The sequence below is a fragment of the Anguilla rostrata genome, chromosome 6 (genome assembly GCF_018555375.3).
Source record: "Anguilla rostrata isolate EN2019 chromosome 6, ASM1855537v3, whole genome shotgun sequence".
Lineage (NCBI taxonomy): Eukaryota > Metazoa > Chordata > Actinopteri > Anguilliformes > Anguillidae > Anguilla > Anguilla rostrata.
In genome coordinates, this window is record NC_057938.1 from 54,850,315 (window position 1) to 54,866,416 (window position 16,102).

Here is a 16,102-nt window from a genome sequence, read left to right on the forward strand (position 1 = left end):
AACAGAGGAACATCACAAAGCTCTACTTTATGGCCCTTTGCTTGTTTACTGGTTCATATTTTCGGCAGAAGCACGTGAATGGTCGTAGCGCGGAAACACACAAACAGCGGTAGCTCACCCGCTTAATGAAAAAAACAACAAACAAACAAACAAACAAAAAAAAAAACGAAACGAAAACCAGTAGCCAAGAGCAGGCTTTTTTTGCAGGGCATTCTGGGCAAAAAGCAGAGCGGGAGAGGCGGACGAGGCCGGTGGGCGGGGTCAGTGTGTTACCTGTGGGGCCACAAGGTTTCTTGGGTTTGTGGAAAATTTGTTCACCTGGATTGGGAGGTGGAGCGTCATGGCCTTGCCGGGCCTGCTGCGGGTCGTACTCCTTCCCGTCGTAGTTGGCGTCAAATAACTTCTTGAACCACTGCACAAACTCAAAGTTGTCCTGGAACTTTCCTTTTACTAACTTTTCTACAGGGATTATCTGCAAAAAAAAAAATTTTAATTAAAAATTAAAATAACAGAGAAGAAAAAAAAAAGTTAGATATGGCGGGTGGGGGACTACGATGACATGGACGAAATAAATATGGATGAAAAATCCATGGACCATAGAGAGCGTTAAATGATTCTGCCCTCAGGGGACAAGGCAGTATTAAATAGATTAATAAATAAATAGACAGCAATTTGCAGGAATTTTAAAAGTCTCCATGAGGGGTTAAAAGCGTTTCAGATAGAGCACTTAACCCGGGCCTGTTCTGAACACAGATCAATACTGCAACTGTGTCCTCTCTGGGGGACCGCGTGTGACTTCACTGCCTTTAATGGAGGGGAAACGCAGGCCGCTGGACGCTAACTGGAGTCGATAGCGTAGCCCAGGGCTGCCCAACCCTGTTCCTAGAGGTCTACTGTCCTGTAGGTTTGCTCTTTAACCCTAACAAAGCACATCTCGTCTAACACCTAGAGATCTCATTGAACTGATGATTAGTAGAGTCATATATGCCGAATTTGGGTGGAAAAACCTACAGGACAGTAGTTCTCCACGAACAGGGTTGGGCAGCGCTGCCTTAGCCCTACAGACCGTGGAGCTCAGCGCCCACCTGTGGAGGGAGGGTGTAGTGCGCCGCGGTGCCACCGCGGAGGGACAGGAAGGGGAGGCTTACTTTGTCGACGCCCATTTTCTTGAAGGCTGCCTGCAGCACTTTGAAGTTGTGAATGTACTCGTGCTCCAGCCTGGCCTGGAACTTCACCTTCTTCAGGAGCACACAGCCCGGGAAGAGCATGTCCATGAACTGGCAATACGCCGCACCTGTGGAGGGAGGGGGAGAGAGAGAGGCGGGGGGAGGCGGGGGGCAGGGGGGAGCGGTCCTTCAAACGGCTCTGTCTTTCATTACCTTACATTACATTACTGCACCATTACATTACAGGCATTTAGCAGACGCTCTTATCCGACTTACACAACCCTTCACATAGCATTTACATGTGTCCAAGTACCTTTCCTCAAGGGTACAACGACTGACCCCACACCCCTACACCCTTGCTTCAGCATGTGCTCCCTGACCCTTTGAATTGCAGGTTTCTTTTGGAGTCAGTGTTCTAGAACTCCGCTGCTTTCAGTCACCGGTAGTTGACTGTGACATCAGCATTAGAATCTTCAGTTAAGAACGCTGTCATCACGTGCTTGTGACCTCACACCTTAAAGGGTTAAGTGGGTGAGGGAGCTCAGCGGCGCCGCACGGCACACAGGTGACAGAGTCCACTCCCCCGAGGGCCGCGGTGTCAGCCGGTTTCCACGGTGCGCCTCGGCGCCAGCGATGCACCGAAGCCGCTGATTGGCTGGAGGGTCCACGCAGCTCGTTCTCCAGGCCGCGATTAGCCCGCCAACTGAAAGGAAGCCACAGACACCTGCAGACACTGCGGCTCCTGAGGACTTGGGGTTAGGCGCCCCTGCTGCAGGGTATAACAGTGGCCCAGGGACTGCAGGTGAAAGTTAGCATTACGGCTAACGGGCGACACACTGTCCCTGCTTAAATGTCCCATGGGGCAGCAGTGTAGAATAACGGGTAAGGAGCTGGTCTTGCAGCCTAAAGGTCGCAGGTACAATTTCCAGGTTGGACACTGCCGTTGTACCCTTGGTCAAGGTACTTAACCTGCACTGCTTCAGTATATATCTGCAGCTGTATAAATGGATGCTATTTAAATGCTATGTAAGTAGCTGTGCAAGTCGCTCTGGATAAGATTTACAGGATAAACACATATATGTTTAAATAAAGGGGGGGGTGGAGGGGCGCACCTGAACACAGCTGCTCCACCTTGGTGTAGCTGAGGTGCAGAGAGTCGTTGACCCAAGCCAGCATGTCATGGCGACTCAGGTTCTCTATGGTCACAGATGTGGAGTACACGTTCACCGCCATCCTCCTGCAGCAGGACGGGAGGTTACAGAGCCAGAAGGTCATGATACTGACATCATTACAACACGGGTCACGTACGACATCATTCACAGGGTCAGGTACCTGACATCATACAAGCGCGGTCACATTACTAACAGGTACTAACATTACACGTGTCCATGGTACTGACATCTTACAAATGCGTGGGTCATGTGCCTAACTGTACCTAACATCATTACAAATGCGTGGTCGTACTGACCTTAAGCCAGGTCACATGGTACATACTCTTACACGCAGGTCACATGGTCTGACTCATTAACACGGTCAGGTACTGACATCATTACAAACGCGCGGGTCACATGGTACCTGACATCATTACAAACGCGCGGGTCACATGGTACCTGACATCATTACAAACGCGCGGGTCACATGGTACCTGACATCATTACAAATGCGCGGGTCACATGGTACCTGACATCTTAACGCGTCATTACAACATCTTACAACGCAGGGTCACATGGTACCTGACATCATTACAAAGCGGCTGGCCTGACTCTACACCGGGTAATGTACCTAATCATTACAAATCGGTCACATGTACGACTCAACAACGGTCACATGGACCTACATCATTACACACGGTAACACTGAAATGGCCATGGTGTATTAGCAAACAAAAATCCCATCATTAACAAAAAAAAAGATAGAAATCCTGTCGTAAGAAGGCGAGAATGAGGCAGTCTGAGACAAACTGAAAAATAAAAAACAACCCGCTGAACATGACAGCAAACATAGATCAGTTTCAGCATCATCGCGCGCTAAAATACTGTCGAAAAAGACATGAAACTATGAAGAGAAAAGAAACCTTCAAACGAGCAGACTGATGAGACAGCAGAATGCAGGTGACCAATTCGCGGGTGCACCGGCACGCTGTCGCCACCAGATGGCGGTACAGAGGTGCGAAATTTCACTCCCGCGAGGAGTCCAGGCAGAATGCTTCAGATTCAACACCGTGGTGCAGAGATACGGATAAACTCCCGGCACAAAGAGGGGTGTGACCATCACCTCCTCAGACAGAGACGGAAAGCTCCGGAAGACTGAGAGGGAAGGGGGTTACTGGCCAACTGACGGAAGCAGAGGCCCACATCTGAGCTCTTTTTTACATCTGTAAATTATCAGTGAGGGGAAGAGAAGGTCCACTTCACGCTTCACGCTGAGCTGTGTGTGTGTGTGTGTGTGTGTGTGTGTGTGTGGACACAGGAGCACTGGTGTACTAGAGAAAGGTGAGGGTGGGGGAAGGCTGAGAGAGAGAGACAGACAGAGATAGAGAGAGAGAGAGGGAGATACACAGAGAGAGGGGGGCAGAGGGAGGGAGAGAAGATGACAGAAAGTGAAAGAGAATGTGGAGAGAGAGAGGTTGACAGAAGAGGAAATGGGAGAGGGTGACAGAGATAAGAGGATAGGAGGGAGAGAGAGGGAAGGATTTGGAGGGAGAGAGAAACCGAGGGAGTGAAAAGCAAAGATGGGAGAGGAAAGGAAAAGGATAAAAAAGAGAAAAAGAGAGAGAGAGAATGCAGTGCTAAACAGAGGTTGCTGACTGCAGAGTTTTCACAATACCAGTGGGGGGGATAATAGCATCGCACTATTCACACACTGACCAGGTCAAAGATAAAGTCAGTCTAAAGAGAAGTCACAGCCACCAATCAAAATCATCCATCAAATGAGTGACAATCCACGCACCCAATCATAAATCAGCTGTCCCTGCTGAACCCCACCCCCCTAGATTTTCTTTATAACATAACATAATGATGAGAACAGGCCATTCAGCCCAACAATGCTCACCATTTTCCTACCACTCAAGTGTACCTAGTGCTCGGTTTACCTACATAGTATCTAACCACTGCACTGCACAGCCACTGCACATACATAGCCCCAGGCACCTAGAAACAGTAGCCACCAAGGCTGAGAGAGTTTATTCAGGTGTTCCTAATTCCTGCGATCTCCACCTCCAGCTCTATATGTCCTGTCCCCACCCTTCACCAGCTCTTCAGCAACGATGACAAACCGAAGATCAAAGGACGCGTGTCCGCCATGCACCCGAAACCAGTCCTGCGATCGCCCCGTCCCGCGAACCCCACTTTTAATCTTTACCCCCCCCTTCCATCGGTGCAGCCGGGGGAACTTCACGAAATTCATGAGGCTGTTAACGTGAAAATCACCAGGCTTCTCTTTAAACTGTCGTTTTTGTTCCCATTTTTCATTTTTCGCCTGAATATTTATGACTCAAAAATAAGTCCTTCATTAAAGATTTAAGGACTCGATGGGGGAGGGAAAAAGAGACAAATCTCCACTTTAATCTGCACTCTGGACAGAAATGTAGGAAAAACCAAAAAAAAACAGGAAACTCAGCCAGCCGGCGTGCGCCTCCTCCCAGCAGCCCCCGCCGCTGCATCATGCGAGACGTGGAAAGGCATTATGGGAGTTTTTGGCGCAGGAGAGGGGCGTGGCGGGAGGGGAAACACCGCGTGGCGGGGCGAGCCCATCAATCACAGCGGGACGGCGGAACCAGCAGTTTCGGAGTTAATCTCTCCCTGGGGGGCACTGAGGGGGGGGAGGGGGACACGCAGGGCGAGGGGGGGAGCGGGAGAGGGGGGGACGCAGACTCAGCAGAATCTGTCCCCACTCTTCGCTGACACATGCACACCCCCCCCCCCCCGTGCACAAAATCTCTCCCTGTCACTATCAGACCCAGATCCATTGGGATCAAATGCATGACTGCATTTATCAGTATCGACGATGCACTCACTCTCGCATACCAGCAGAATAATGTGGGTTAAATTGTGTGTGTGTGTGTGTGTGTGTGTGTGTGTGTGTGTGTCTGTATGTGTATGTGTGAGTGTGTGTGTGTGTGAGTGTGCAGGTGTTCTTGTGTGCGTGTACCAGGGTTGAGGTTAATATAATATAATTTACTGAATTTAAATGGAATTGAATTTAATATAATTTCCATCAACAAATTGAAAAGTGTTTTTCTTTCTCAATGTGCAAATTGCACTTTGATGAATTTCCTGAATTGATTTAATTGAAATGCCATTAACCCTAACCCTAGCGCACATACACACAACACACACACACCCGCACGCGCGCACACACACACACACACACACACACATTGGCGTTCTCATTTTGACGTCCGATTCATTAAACAGCTTGTGGGAGGGCTTGTACAGCATCTAGACGCCACCATCTCAGAGGTCACCATCAGGGGCAACAGTAGGAGCAACAGCAAACAGAGCTACTACAGATTAGTCATCATCGTCTCTCTTCTCTTGTTATTCTCCATCTCTCTCCCCCACACTCCCTCCATCGGTTCCGTCTCCCTCTCCCCCTCACTCTCCCTCTCTCCCCCTCTCTTTCCCTGTGTGCTGGGTCTCGTATGTGAAATCAGTGTACTTCCTGTTTATCCACGAGATGACCAAGCCCTCCTTCCTGTGGGCTTTCAGCTATAACGGTAGATCCCATTATATCGTCCTAAAAAAAGGCGCACAGGTCCTTTTCCCACTCCGACTGAGGCTGGCCTGCGCCCCTGCAGGGTCTCCTCTGCCATTGGTCCTCCCAGCGCCGTGGAAACAGCGAGGAAAATAAACCAGAGAATGGCTGCATCACAAAAGCACTCACTCTGTCCTCAACCTGCAGACACAACCCACATCTTTCAAAAGGGGACCTCCCCTTGCGGGATGGCATCAATCAAATCTATGGCAACAGCTGGTCCTCATATCTGTGTTAACCCCCCTTCTTTATGTCTATGGTAACTGTTGTTCCTCATATCTATGGTACAAGCTATTCCCCATCCCTGTTATTCTTCATATCTATGGTATCTGCCAGGCTTTATATCTATGGGAATTGGCCTTCCTCATATCTATGGTAACTTCCCTTCCTCATACCTATGATAATTCCTAATATCTATGGTGAAAGCCACCCCTTAAACGTATGGTAACTTCCCTTCCCCAAATCTATCATAATGTATGCTACTCATATCTATGGTAACATCCCTTCCTCAACTGTATGGTAACGTACGTTCCTCATATCTATGGTAATCGCTGTTCTCGTTCTCAGCGCTCCGTTATCTAGGCCAGGCGAACCCTGAGGTGGTTTCTACAGAAGGTTCACCTCTGCTGATCGCGTGATTGTCGTCGTAGTGTGTTGAGTGGGGTGTTGTGTGTGGGGTGTGTGTGTGTGTGTGTGTGAGTGTGTGTGTGTGGATGTGTGTTTGTTGAGTGTGTGTGGTGTGTGTGTGTGTGTGTGTGTGTGTGTGAGTTGTGTGTGGTGGGTGTGTGTGTGTTGTGTGTGTGTGTGTGTGTGTGTGGTGTGTGTGGTGTGTTGTGTGTGTGTGTGGGGGTGTGTGAGTGTGTGTGTGTGTGTGTGTGTGTGTGTGTGTGTGTGTGTGTGTGTGTGTGTGAGTCCTGTCAGTTCCTCGCCCTACGTGATCGCGTCTGACCCAGAGGGCTGCTCGTGTTTCACGCGAAAGCCACAGACGGGAAAAGTTCAACATCGAGTTCCATTCATCACATCGCACAGTGCACTTGCATTTCAGTTCACAAGTTCAGAAAACCCAACAAAAGTTTGAATTCAAATAAAATTTCAACACACCTTTAACTGCTTGTGAAACAACATGCTATGTTTGGGATCTGTCATAATAACCGAAGTTACTGGTACTAAACAATTCTATCTGCAAGTCAAAGTTCAGTGCAGAATCGTTGATTGACTCCAGGTAATTATTGTTTATATATCCTTAAACTGGACTGGCTATCCCTATGAAAGTAAAGAATTACCAGAGACAGTCACACATCACATGTTGCCATGAGAGCAGTTGTAGGAGAATTTAAATACAGTTAAACAATAACACAATAAAATAAGGTACATAGAGATGAGTGATTACAGTGTTTATTACACTGGCTGCTCAATTGGGTGCAAATGGCTCTTATATAATCGCACTAATTGACGTACAGAGGAGCTTTTAGGTTTGTCCACATGTATGGAACGCAAGTTCTAAGCAATAATACATTACATCTTTCATAAACCAGCAAGCAGAGATCGCATAATAAACTGTCAGACGAGAAGACAACTGCTTAATACACATGTACACATGTTCTTGTAATTATTCTTTAATTTGACAGCTGATTACGTAACCATTGCTAATTGCTAATTAGCTCCACCCTCATGTACAGGCACAAGAGGAGCGCCGAACCTCATTAGCAAACGACCATGTGCTGTTACATCATCCGCAGTGCAGCGGCTGCTCGTTAGGCTAACCCGTCACCTCCACGCCCACTGCCTCTCCATCTGTCTCTCCGCCCCGTCTACTGCACCGACACCACCTGCGTGACTACATACAACCACCTCGAAGAGATCCGCTAGGCCTGAGGAGTCACATCCACTCCCCCTGCGGACCCACATCCACTCCCCCTGTAGACCCACATCCACATCCGCTCCCCCCCCCGGTGGAGTCACATCCACTCCCCTGCGGACCCACATCCACATCCCTCCCCCTCGGTGGAGTCACATCCACTCCCCCTGCGGACCCACATCCACATCCGCTCCCTCTCCCCCTGTGGAGTCACATCCACTCTGCCTGCAGACCCCCACATCCCCACTCCTCTCCTCCCTCCCCCTCCGCCCCCTGGTGAGCAAAATCCACCTCAGCGTCGGACCCGAACATCCTCCCCCTGCAGACCCACATCCACATCCGCTCCCTCCCCCCCAAGGAGTCACATCCACTCCCCCTGCGGACCCACATCCACATCCGCTCCCTCCCCCCCTGAGGAGTCACATCCACTCCCCCTGCCAGACCCACATCCGCTCCCCCTGTAGAACATCACATCCACTCCCCCGCGGGAGTCACATCCGCTCCCCCTGCTGAGTCTGGCTCCTAACAAAGTTTCCTCCTTGCACAACATCGTCCTTTTATTGCGCAATATTGCACATAACAGGAATGCCCCAAGCCGCCCGTGTCCTGAATACAAAGTACCGCGCAGAACCCCCCCCCCTAACCTTTCCGCGGTGGAACACCACCGCTCACGGCATTCTCCGACTCACCGGTACAGGTGCTCGGCTCGGAACGAAACGAAGCCCCATTCGCCCACACAGAGGAGCTTCTCTGTACAAACATGACCTGCGATCCAACTCCGCCACAACGACTTTACACAGGAGCCTCTCAGCCCGGCACCTCTACGGTGGCTGTGAAGGGTCAATAATAATAACGAGTTTTAAAATGAACGGTCAAGGGGGGGGGGGACTGAGCCTGAGTGGATGGCCCTCATGAAGGAGTGGGCTGTAATTGGCTGTTACACCCGATCACACGCTCCAGCTGAAGCGCGCGGACGGGGGTGCGGCGGCTGCCTGTTACACGCGCGGCCCGCGCCGCTCCAGACCCGATGCACCCAGGAAGCGTACACCTATGTTCGCTTCCTGATACCTCCCCCGACTCAGGTTCTACTACAACACACTCTCATGGTTTTCACCCCCAAAACGTTACACAAACATACAAATATTCTCCATATTTTTTGTTGCCCCATATTTCCACAGCTCACAAAGTCCACATTTTATGCTTTCACAGGCAATAAAACCTGATTTACAGGCCCTTGGTAACATTAGCATTACATTATATTGTGTGTAAACATGCCTGACATAGGACCAGAGTGCATGAGGCCCCATTTCAGATATGCTTGCATATATGAGTGTGTTCATTGGCCCATTCTAGTGAAATGAGATATTTAATATTAAAGGTTTAGGGGTATTAAAGGTCTAATCAACCTGTGCACTTATTAAAACTCTCTGCTCCCTGTGGGTGAGAGAGAGAGAGTGCTGTTAATAGTGTGTGCTAACGGCTAACACACTCCTACAGCACCCCAAACTCACGCTCTCCCAGTGGGTGAGGGAGAGAGAGTGCTGTTAGTAGTGTGTGCTAACGGCTAACACACTCCTACAGCACCCCAAACTCACGCTCTCCCAGTGGGTGAGGGAGAGAGAGTGCTGTTAGTAGTGTGCGTTAATGGCTAACGTGCTCCCGCCGTACTGAATGACCACGGGCCAGCCGGAGAGGACTGCACACGCAGCGGAACTCTGCCCCGTCGCCACGGCGTCGCAGACAAACACCGCCGCTGCATTATTAACCTCCTGCGACGGCCTCAGCCCGAAGCCGCTCACGTTACCCAGCTCCCCTTTCACCCTGCCGCTGTCCCGGGCCGCGAGGGAGGTTTGGGTAAAGCACAGCCCCAAGCGCAAAACCTGTTCCCGTCGAGACCGTTATAGCACTATAACTGCGTCTACAGCTGCGCTACTCAACTCCAGGTCCTACAGGCTGCAGTTATCTTCTCCAATCATGCGCTACACCACCAGATTCCAGCCAATCATTTTACCTCCCCTGGTTCAGGAAGTAAAGCTCGTTAGTGGAATCTGGTGGTGTAGAGCATGGTTGGAGCAAATACCTGGAGACACTGCGTCCTGCAGGACCTGGAGCTGAGTGGTGCTGGTTTGCAGCATCGGGGAAGGACTAAAGGACTGCGATACACAAGATGCACAACATGTGCAAGATGCAAAAAGCATAAACTTGACAGCCTGGAAAGTCTCCGCGTGTTTGGACGTGTCATTGCCGGGTAGATGGGAAATTCCAGATAGGGTTGCTCGACAGACAGTGTAAAGTACACAGCCAAGGCAAGTACAGTAACACCATCATAGCTTTCCTGGATCCAACATAAAAAAACAACATGATCAACACAAGCCAGTGAGAAAGGACGGGCCAGGTCATGAGCAATAAGCAATACATTTCATCAGCCTCCAAAACGGATTTATACATTCTATGTTTTGATAAGGGGGTCCCCCTCATCTCACAGTAACAGCTGGTGACCGTACACCACTAGGAGACTCACTGGCTCTCTGACATTTGAGGCAGAGCTGTCTCACTGCTTGGGCCTGTTTGCTTTAACCGGACTATTTATAAAGACGTGACCTGCACGACTACAGCTGAGCATGAAATTCGATTTCAGGCGCGTTACGATTAACGCCCCCCCACCCCCAGACCCGCCCCCTATCTTGGGAATTTGTGAATCACCGTTTTGTTTTTTAAAAAAAATAAAATAGTCCTGTGATGTCACAGGACTGAACCTTAACTGTCGTGGTTGTCACGGTGACGTGGAACCCCCGGCGCAGCCCTTGGAACAGGAAAGGGTTCCGCGGTCTCCATGGCGACCCCGGATCCCCTGACCCAGATCATCGACGGGCCACACAGCGCAGGTGCGGAGCCACAGAGAGGGGCCAGGTGCCACACAGGGACATCCAGTGGCATTAACCCGGGGAAGGGTGACGTGGTCCGGGACAGCCAGTTAAAATCGAGGCCAGCCTATTTTTAGGGGTTTGTGGGGGGCGTTGCGGGGGCGGGGTGCTGGAACGCACTGGAGCCCGTCCCCTCCCAGCTGCCCCTCTGGGACCGAGGACGTGGGCGGGGCAACAGCTGAGCTCCAGACACCCCCACTGAGCCCCCCCCCCCCAAAATTTCCCAAACCTTTCCATAACCTCACTCTGACTGGACAGAACTCACTCCGTGCCCTTCACCCTGGCCTGACAATTAGATCCTCCCTCTCGCCCACACCACTCCCCAAACAAACAGCTTTTTTGGAAACTACTCAATATATCAATATATTGCACAACTGCATATATAAATATCAAAATGCTGCAGTAATTTGTACACATGCCCAAATATTGTGCAGTGTTGTCTTATCTTGATAATATATTTTATTGCTGTATATAGCGGTATATTCCATTTGCGTTCAGAGTGAACTTGAAAAGCCACTTTTAACCTTACATTCCATCCTTTATTCCACCCTTTTATTCTCCGCTCCATCCTTTCTGCAGTCCTGCTGGCAGGGGAGCAGAGGGGTGCTTCCTGACGCCTGATTGGTTTGCGGTCCGGAGAGGGACAGCTGATTGGCTACGGTCTGAAGAGGGACGGTAGCCTACTTTTCTCCCCAGGTAATCAAAGCTGGCCTGGATTCAGCTCAGAAGCGCAGGCTGCACGTCTTCACGCAGGACGTCCCGACCGCATGCAGGCGGGCAGAAACCCCCGCTCTAAATCACCCTGTCTTCTGTCCTCTGACAGAGAATAACAGCGATACGCTCCGCTATTTAAACTACTGGAATAATGGCTGTGCTGTACGCAACATAGTGTAGCGACTCTTCGATTAATGTCCGGTCATTCAACTTAAGTGGGTTTGTTTATCTCAGGAATAACAGACTAAAACACCATTAAGCTCTGTGAGTTTGTGAGTTTGTGCGATCTTATCTGTGCACACAGATCCACCTAAAACTAGGCCTTTAGCAAACACCCCTTTCCCAGTGCTACAACATTATTTTACGTACAGTCATTTTATTGGATGTTTATTGACACAACACAGGTTAGGGAACTGTACAACAGCAGTGTCCCACCTGAGAGTCAAACCTGCAACCTCTAAGCTGCAAGTCCAGTTCCCTATGCATTATGGTACGGCGCAGTCCTCCAGCAGGTGGATCACAACCCAATTTGCCCTGTAGTTTATAGAAGCAGTTTTTTATTATGTATTTTTGTGAAAACTTTAATATTAGTGTATTTTTTGCCCATCACCAGGGAGAGAGCACTCATTAAACACAACAGAGGCCTAACAGTCCACCCAGTTCAAACATATTTCCATGGAAACAGGAAACAATGGGATCAAAGAGTTCTCATGTCATCAAGGAGGGTAGGGATGATGACACTCTGACATGGAGGTGACCAACGGAATGGAACAACCCCCCCCCCCATCCCCTCCCCGACACTCTCTCTCACTCACACGCATGCATGCGCACACACACACAATCACACACACACACACACACAAGCATTCAAACCTACCTGCAGAACATTCCTTAATCCCTTTAACTCCCTATGACCCAAAACATCACACTGCAGCACCTGGGATTCAAACCAGCAACCCCCCCTTGTTCACACATTTGAACAGTAAACCGGTATCACCATTCATACTGGTGTTTGGCGCTTGTAATGTGGTACTGTTAAAATGCAGGCTTATCACTCCAGGCATCGCTGCAGTTCAGAAGCACATCCGTCACACACCTATGGCAACCAGGAGCAACACCCTAACGGAAGCGTGACCTTTTGCCAGTTTGTCACCATGGAAACCACACACCAAGCATTCCTTCCTGGTTGGACCGAAGAGTTCTCGGTCAAAGTTTAACTTTCCGTGCACAAGGGGCTCACGTAAAAAAAACACACTTTAGTGTTTGTGGAGAACCGTATTATTAAATCAGAAAGTTTTTAAAGAGCCAACAGCAGCAGTGAGAGAGGGTACAGCACACAGGAGTGACCTGCCGGTGAGGTGTTTGCCACAGACCACAGGTGTGCCCGCGGGCACTGAAAGTGAGGGCAGGTGTGCGTGAGTACGAGAAAGCGCAGAAACAGGCAGGTGAGAAACCACTGACCACTGACCGCAGGTGCATTATCACAGCCACGCCATCCAATCTGGCGTCCCGAAGATCGTCACCTGACCTTCACCACAGCCAATTGACAGTCCAAAATCTGTTTCTGCAACACCTGTGTGTGCCAGCTGAGATTTGCCAGGACGGTAGATCTCCTAGAACAGCGTTGGGCAGCCCTGCCCTAGCTGCCGAATGAGGTGTGCTTTGTTAGGTTTGGAATGAAAATCTGCAGGATGGTAGATCTACAGGAACAGGAAACAGTTCACCACGGCTGTGATGTAACCAATTTCATATGTACTAAAGGACAGAGACACTGCCACAGCATCACAGGCAGAGCAGCAGACCCCCTGCCACTCCCCCCACCCCACCCCCCGCAGACCCCCCTGCTCAAGAAATCAAGAAATAAAGTTGAGTGATAAAAACTCCAGCAGAAAATGAATGATATATTTAAATATACACAGCCATCTCATGAAAACCATCACCACCAACACGACATCCTGTTGAATCGTAAAAAAAAAAATGAAACCAAAGTGAAATATATTCCCAAACAACCAATTAAAATATTATCCACCAAGAAAACTAGCTCATTAAATCACGAAAACAGCCTGCAACTCCAATGCAGGCCTGATCATGAATATTCATGACTGTCTCTTATCCACCAATCAGAATGATCAGAAGGCAAAATAGCACGTGGGAAACAGCAGGACAACAAACCGAGTCTTAAGGCAACAGCGTGCCTTCCAGGCTGATGCGTCTCCAGGGAAACCTACCTTTGCACAGAGCCCTCTGTAGTGATTTGTAAAAACGCTTGCTTCCTGCAGGTACACAGGGATCAGATTCCTAAACAAAACAATGGAGAAAAAATGGTAATTATTCCAGGCTGAATTTGCACGCAGCTATAAAAAACATATCAATCAATCAATCAATCAAATCAATACATAAAATTCAACTTGGTCCTCGTTGTGCGTTACAGGCGAGTAATTTCATTAATTTAAATGTACGGATAAAGCTACCTTTTCTCTGTTCTCCAAATATTACCGCGTTCAGAAAGCCAAACAGGACATCTGTTCTGAAAGCGACCGCTCTAATTTGAAACATTAAATGATAAGATGGCCAATCTACCATTGCAAACACAGGCAAAAGGGAAACGAATTACATTAAACCACCGCAGGCCAGCAATGATCTGCTGAAACTGATTACACACAATCTGAGAAGGAAAACATTTACTCCTCTGAAACGAGCTTTTTTTAACCCACAATACGCCCAAAACAGAAAGTAAAAAACGGTTTAAAAAATGTACGGTTTCTATTCAGTCGTCCACACAGTCAGGGCGTTTAATTTCTCCTCCACGCGGACACATCGGAGCCGCGCAGATACTCGCTCGTGACATGACAAGCAACAGATAAGCCGCTCTCCTCCAGCCCTTCCCTGTCTGATAGCAGCGACAGCGACATAACCTTGGATCCGTGGGCGCGGTTAGCTTGCAGTTGCGCCGGGGGATTTTACGCTCGTAGCCTTGGAATCGCATGCTTCGCGACCCCAGCTCCCCCGGCGCGGATTACGTGAAAAACAAAAGCATGCCGTCTAACGCACACAGGACAGTAAACCGCACGTTTTACGAGCGAGGGACGGGAGGCCATTCACGTGCCACGGGAGAATCCTCTCCGCGCGTGATCAAGCATTCACGGGCCAGCTGTCACCCCGTGGGCAGCACACCTTGACAGGTAAACAGCACGCCATGACCCGTGAATACGGCGGCTCCGTCGGTATGACAAAAACTGCGGTTTGGGTGACGTCAGCAGCCAGTCGGCGACAACAGAAAATGTGCAAGTTTATGAAACCTGAAAGCCTATGCGCATTGATTCATCACTATACGCGTGAATTTATCTATCAATTTATTTTTACTTTGTATGCCCGTTTGTTGTCTTCAAAACTGAAGTACAGGTCTCGTAAACATGCCTCATAGCAGCCAAAATGACCTCACGGGAGAGGTGTCTAAAACTCACCGATTTGCATTGATTACCTCAGATTTAAATTGTATCCAACGTTCACTTATGGAGATTCGGCAAGACACACCTGCATTCCTGAGCTGTCTGGCAGAAGCGTCTGCGACATCCACCGCAGACTGATTAAAAATGATAATTACGGTGGGGGTTCTGGGACAGGATCCTGCTCGCGCGCGGCAGGGCGCGCCATTCCGAGCAGGAGGAAGAGCCGCCGACAAAACAATCAGGCGTCTCAAGGGCCGCGTGCGCGTTTGGGGGGGCGTTGGGACTTCTGAAGAATGTCAAGAATGATCCCGTTTAACCCACTGTCCAACCTCTGAATATTTAGTCTAATCCTTCTTAATTTATGGAATTATAAATATCACTTTGACCAGGCACCCACAATGAAACTATCGCTGTAATAAAAAAAAGTGTTAAAACAACCATAATGTAGTTTGATGGAGTCCAGAGGTTATTCTATCAGAGGTGAAAGCACCCAAGAAGAGAGTTCATTTTACATTATATTGTTCAGTGGAACATGAGCTTCACTCTTCACAAATTACTGCTGCATACAGTCTTCTTTTAGAACACCATTAGGCAGCTTTAGCCTTTTAAAACTTTTTGAGAGACCTTCTTTCTGCACACCCTTTAATCAAGACCACAAAGACCGTCTCCCACACCTTGATCTGAAAACAGAAGTCTGGCGTCCAGATTCCAATGTGGTGACAGCTACAGCTCCTGCTTTTCATATATAAAGAGTTCCTGCTTTTCATATAGAGAGTTCCTGCTTTTCATACAGAGAGCTCCATTGAAAGGGCCAGAGTGTAAGCAACCTTTGTAAAGAGGCGATCTCACCTCGGGTCCAAAGGCCACTGGAACACAGGAGGGCAAACTACACTTTTTACTCCACTGTGTCAGCAAAACGTCAAACGCTAACTGTACATTAGCCTACAACACGGACGCGTGCCGTCATTTTTTATATAACCGATTATCCCTGTGTCTCCCATTTGCAAAAAAAAAAAAAAAAACAAACTATGCCTTTTCACTATATGATTAAAGATTCTTCTATATTAAGAGAAGATTATGAGGAAACATAAGTTCATTTGGGTAACAATTTTCAGACCAGCAAATATATGATATACGCAACATGGTTAAAGCACTAAATGTTACAGAAGCTACGTCAACCTAGAACCACATTACAAACAGCGGATACAAGCAGAGAAACGTCCAATATCGTATACC

At 48.9% G+C, this 16,102-nt stretch overlaps 1 protein-coding gene across 5 annotated transcripts in view; it reads right to left on the minus strand.

Annotated features, from left to right (window-relative positions):
- Positions 1-16,102, minus strand: part of mapre3b (microtubule-associated protein, RP/EB family, member 3b) — a 32,943-nt gene that overhangs the window by 5,217 nt on the left and 11,624 nt on the right. For 2 of the 5 annotated variants that reach the window (XM_064340683.1, XM_064340687.1), the window contains exons 2-5: positions 13,646-13,715; positions 2,279-2,403; positions 1,149-1,294; positions 274-472 (exon numbers count right to left, since the gene is read on the minus strand). In XM_064340683.1, coding sequence (XP_064196753.1) covers positions 274-472; positions 1,149-1,294; positions 2,279-2,399 — 466 coding nt within the window. In that variant the 5' untranslated portion in view covers positions 2,400-2,403; positions 13,646-13,715. Of the gene's footprint in view, positions 1-273; positions 473-1,148; positions 1,295-2,278; positions 2,404-13,645; positions 13,716-13,888; positions 14,086-16,102 lie in introns of those variants that run through there. The other 3 variants (XM_064340684.1, XM_064340686.1, XM_064340685.1) reach the window with 3 other exon arrangements.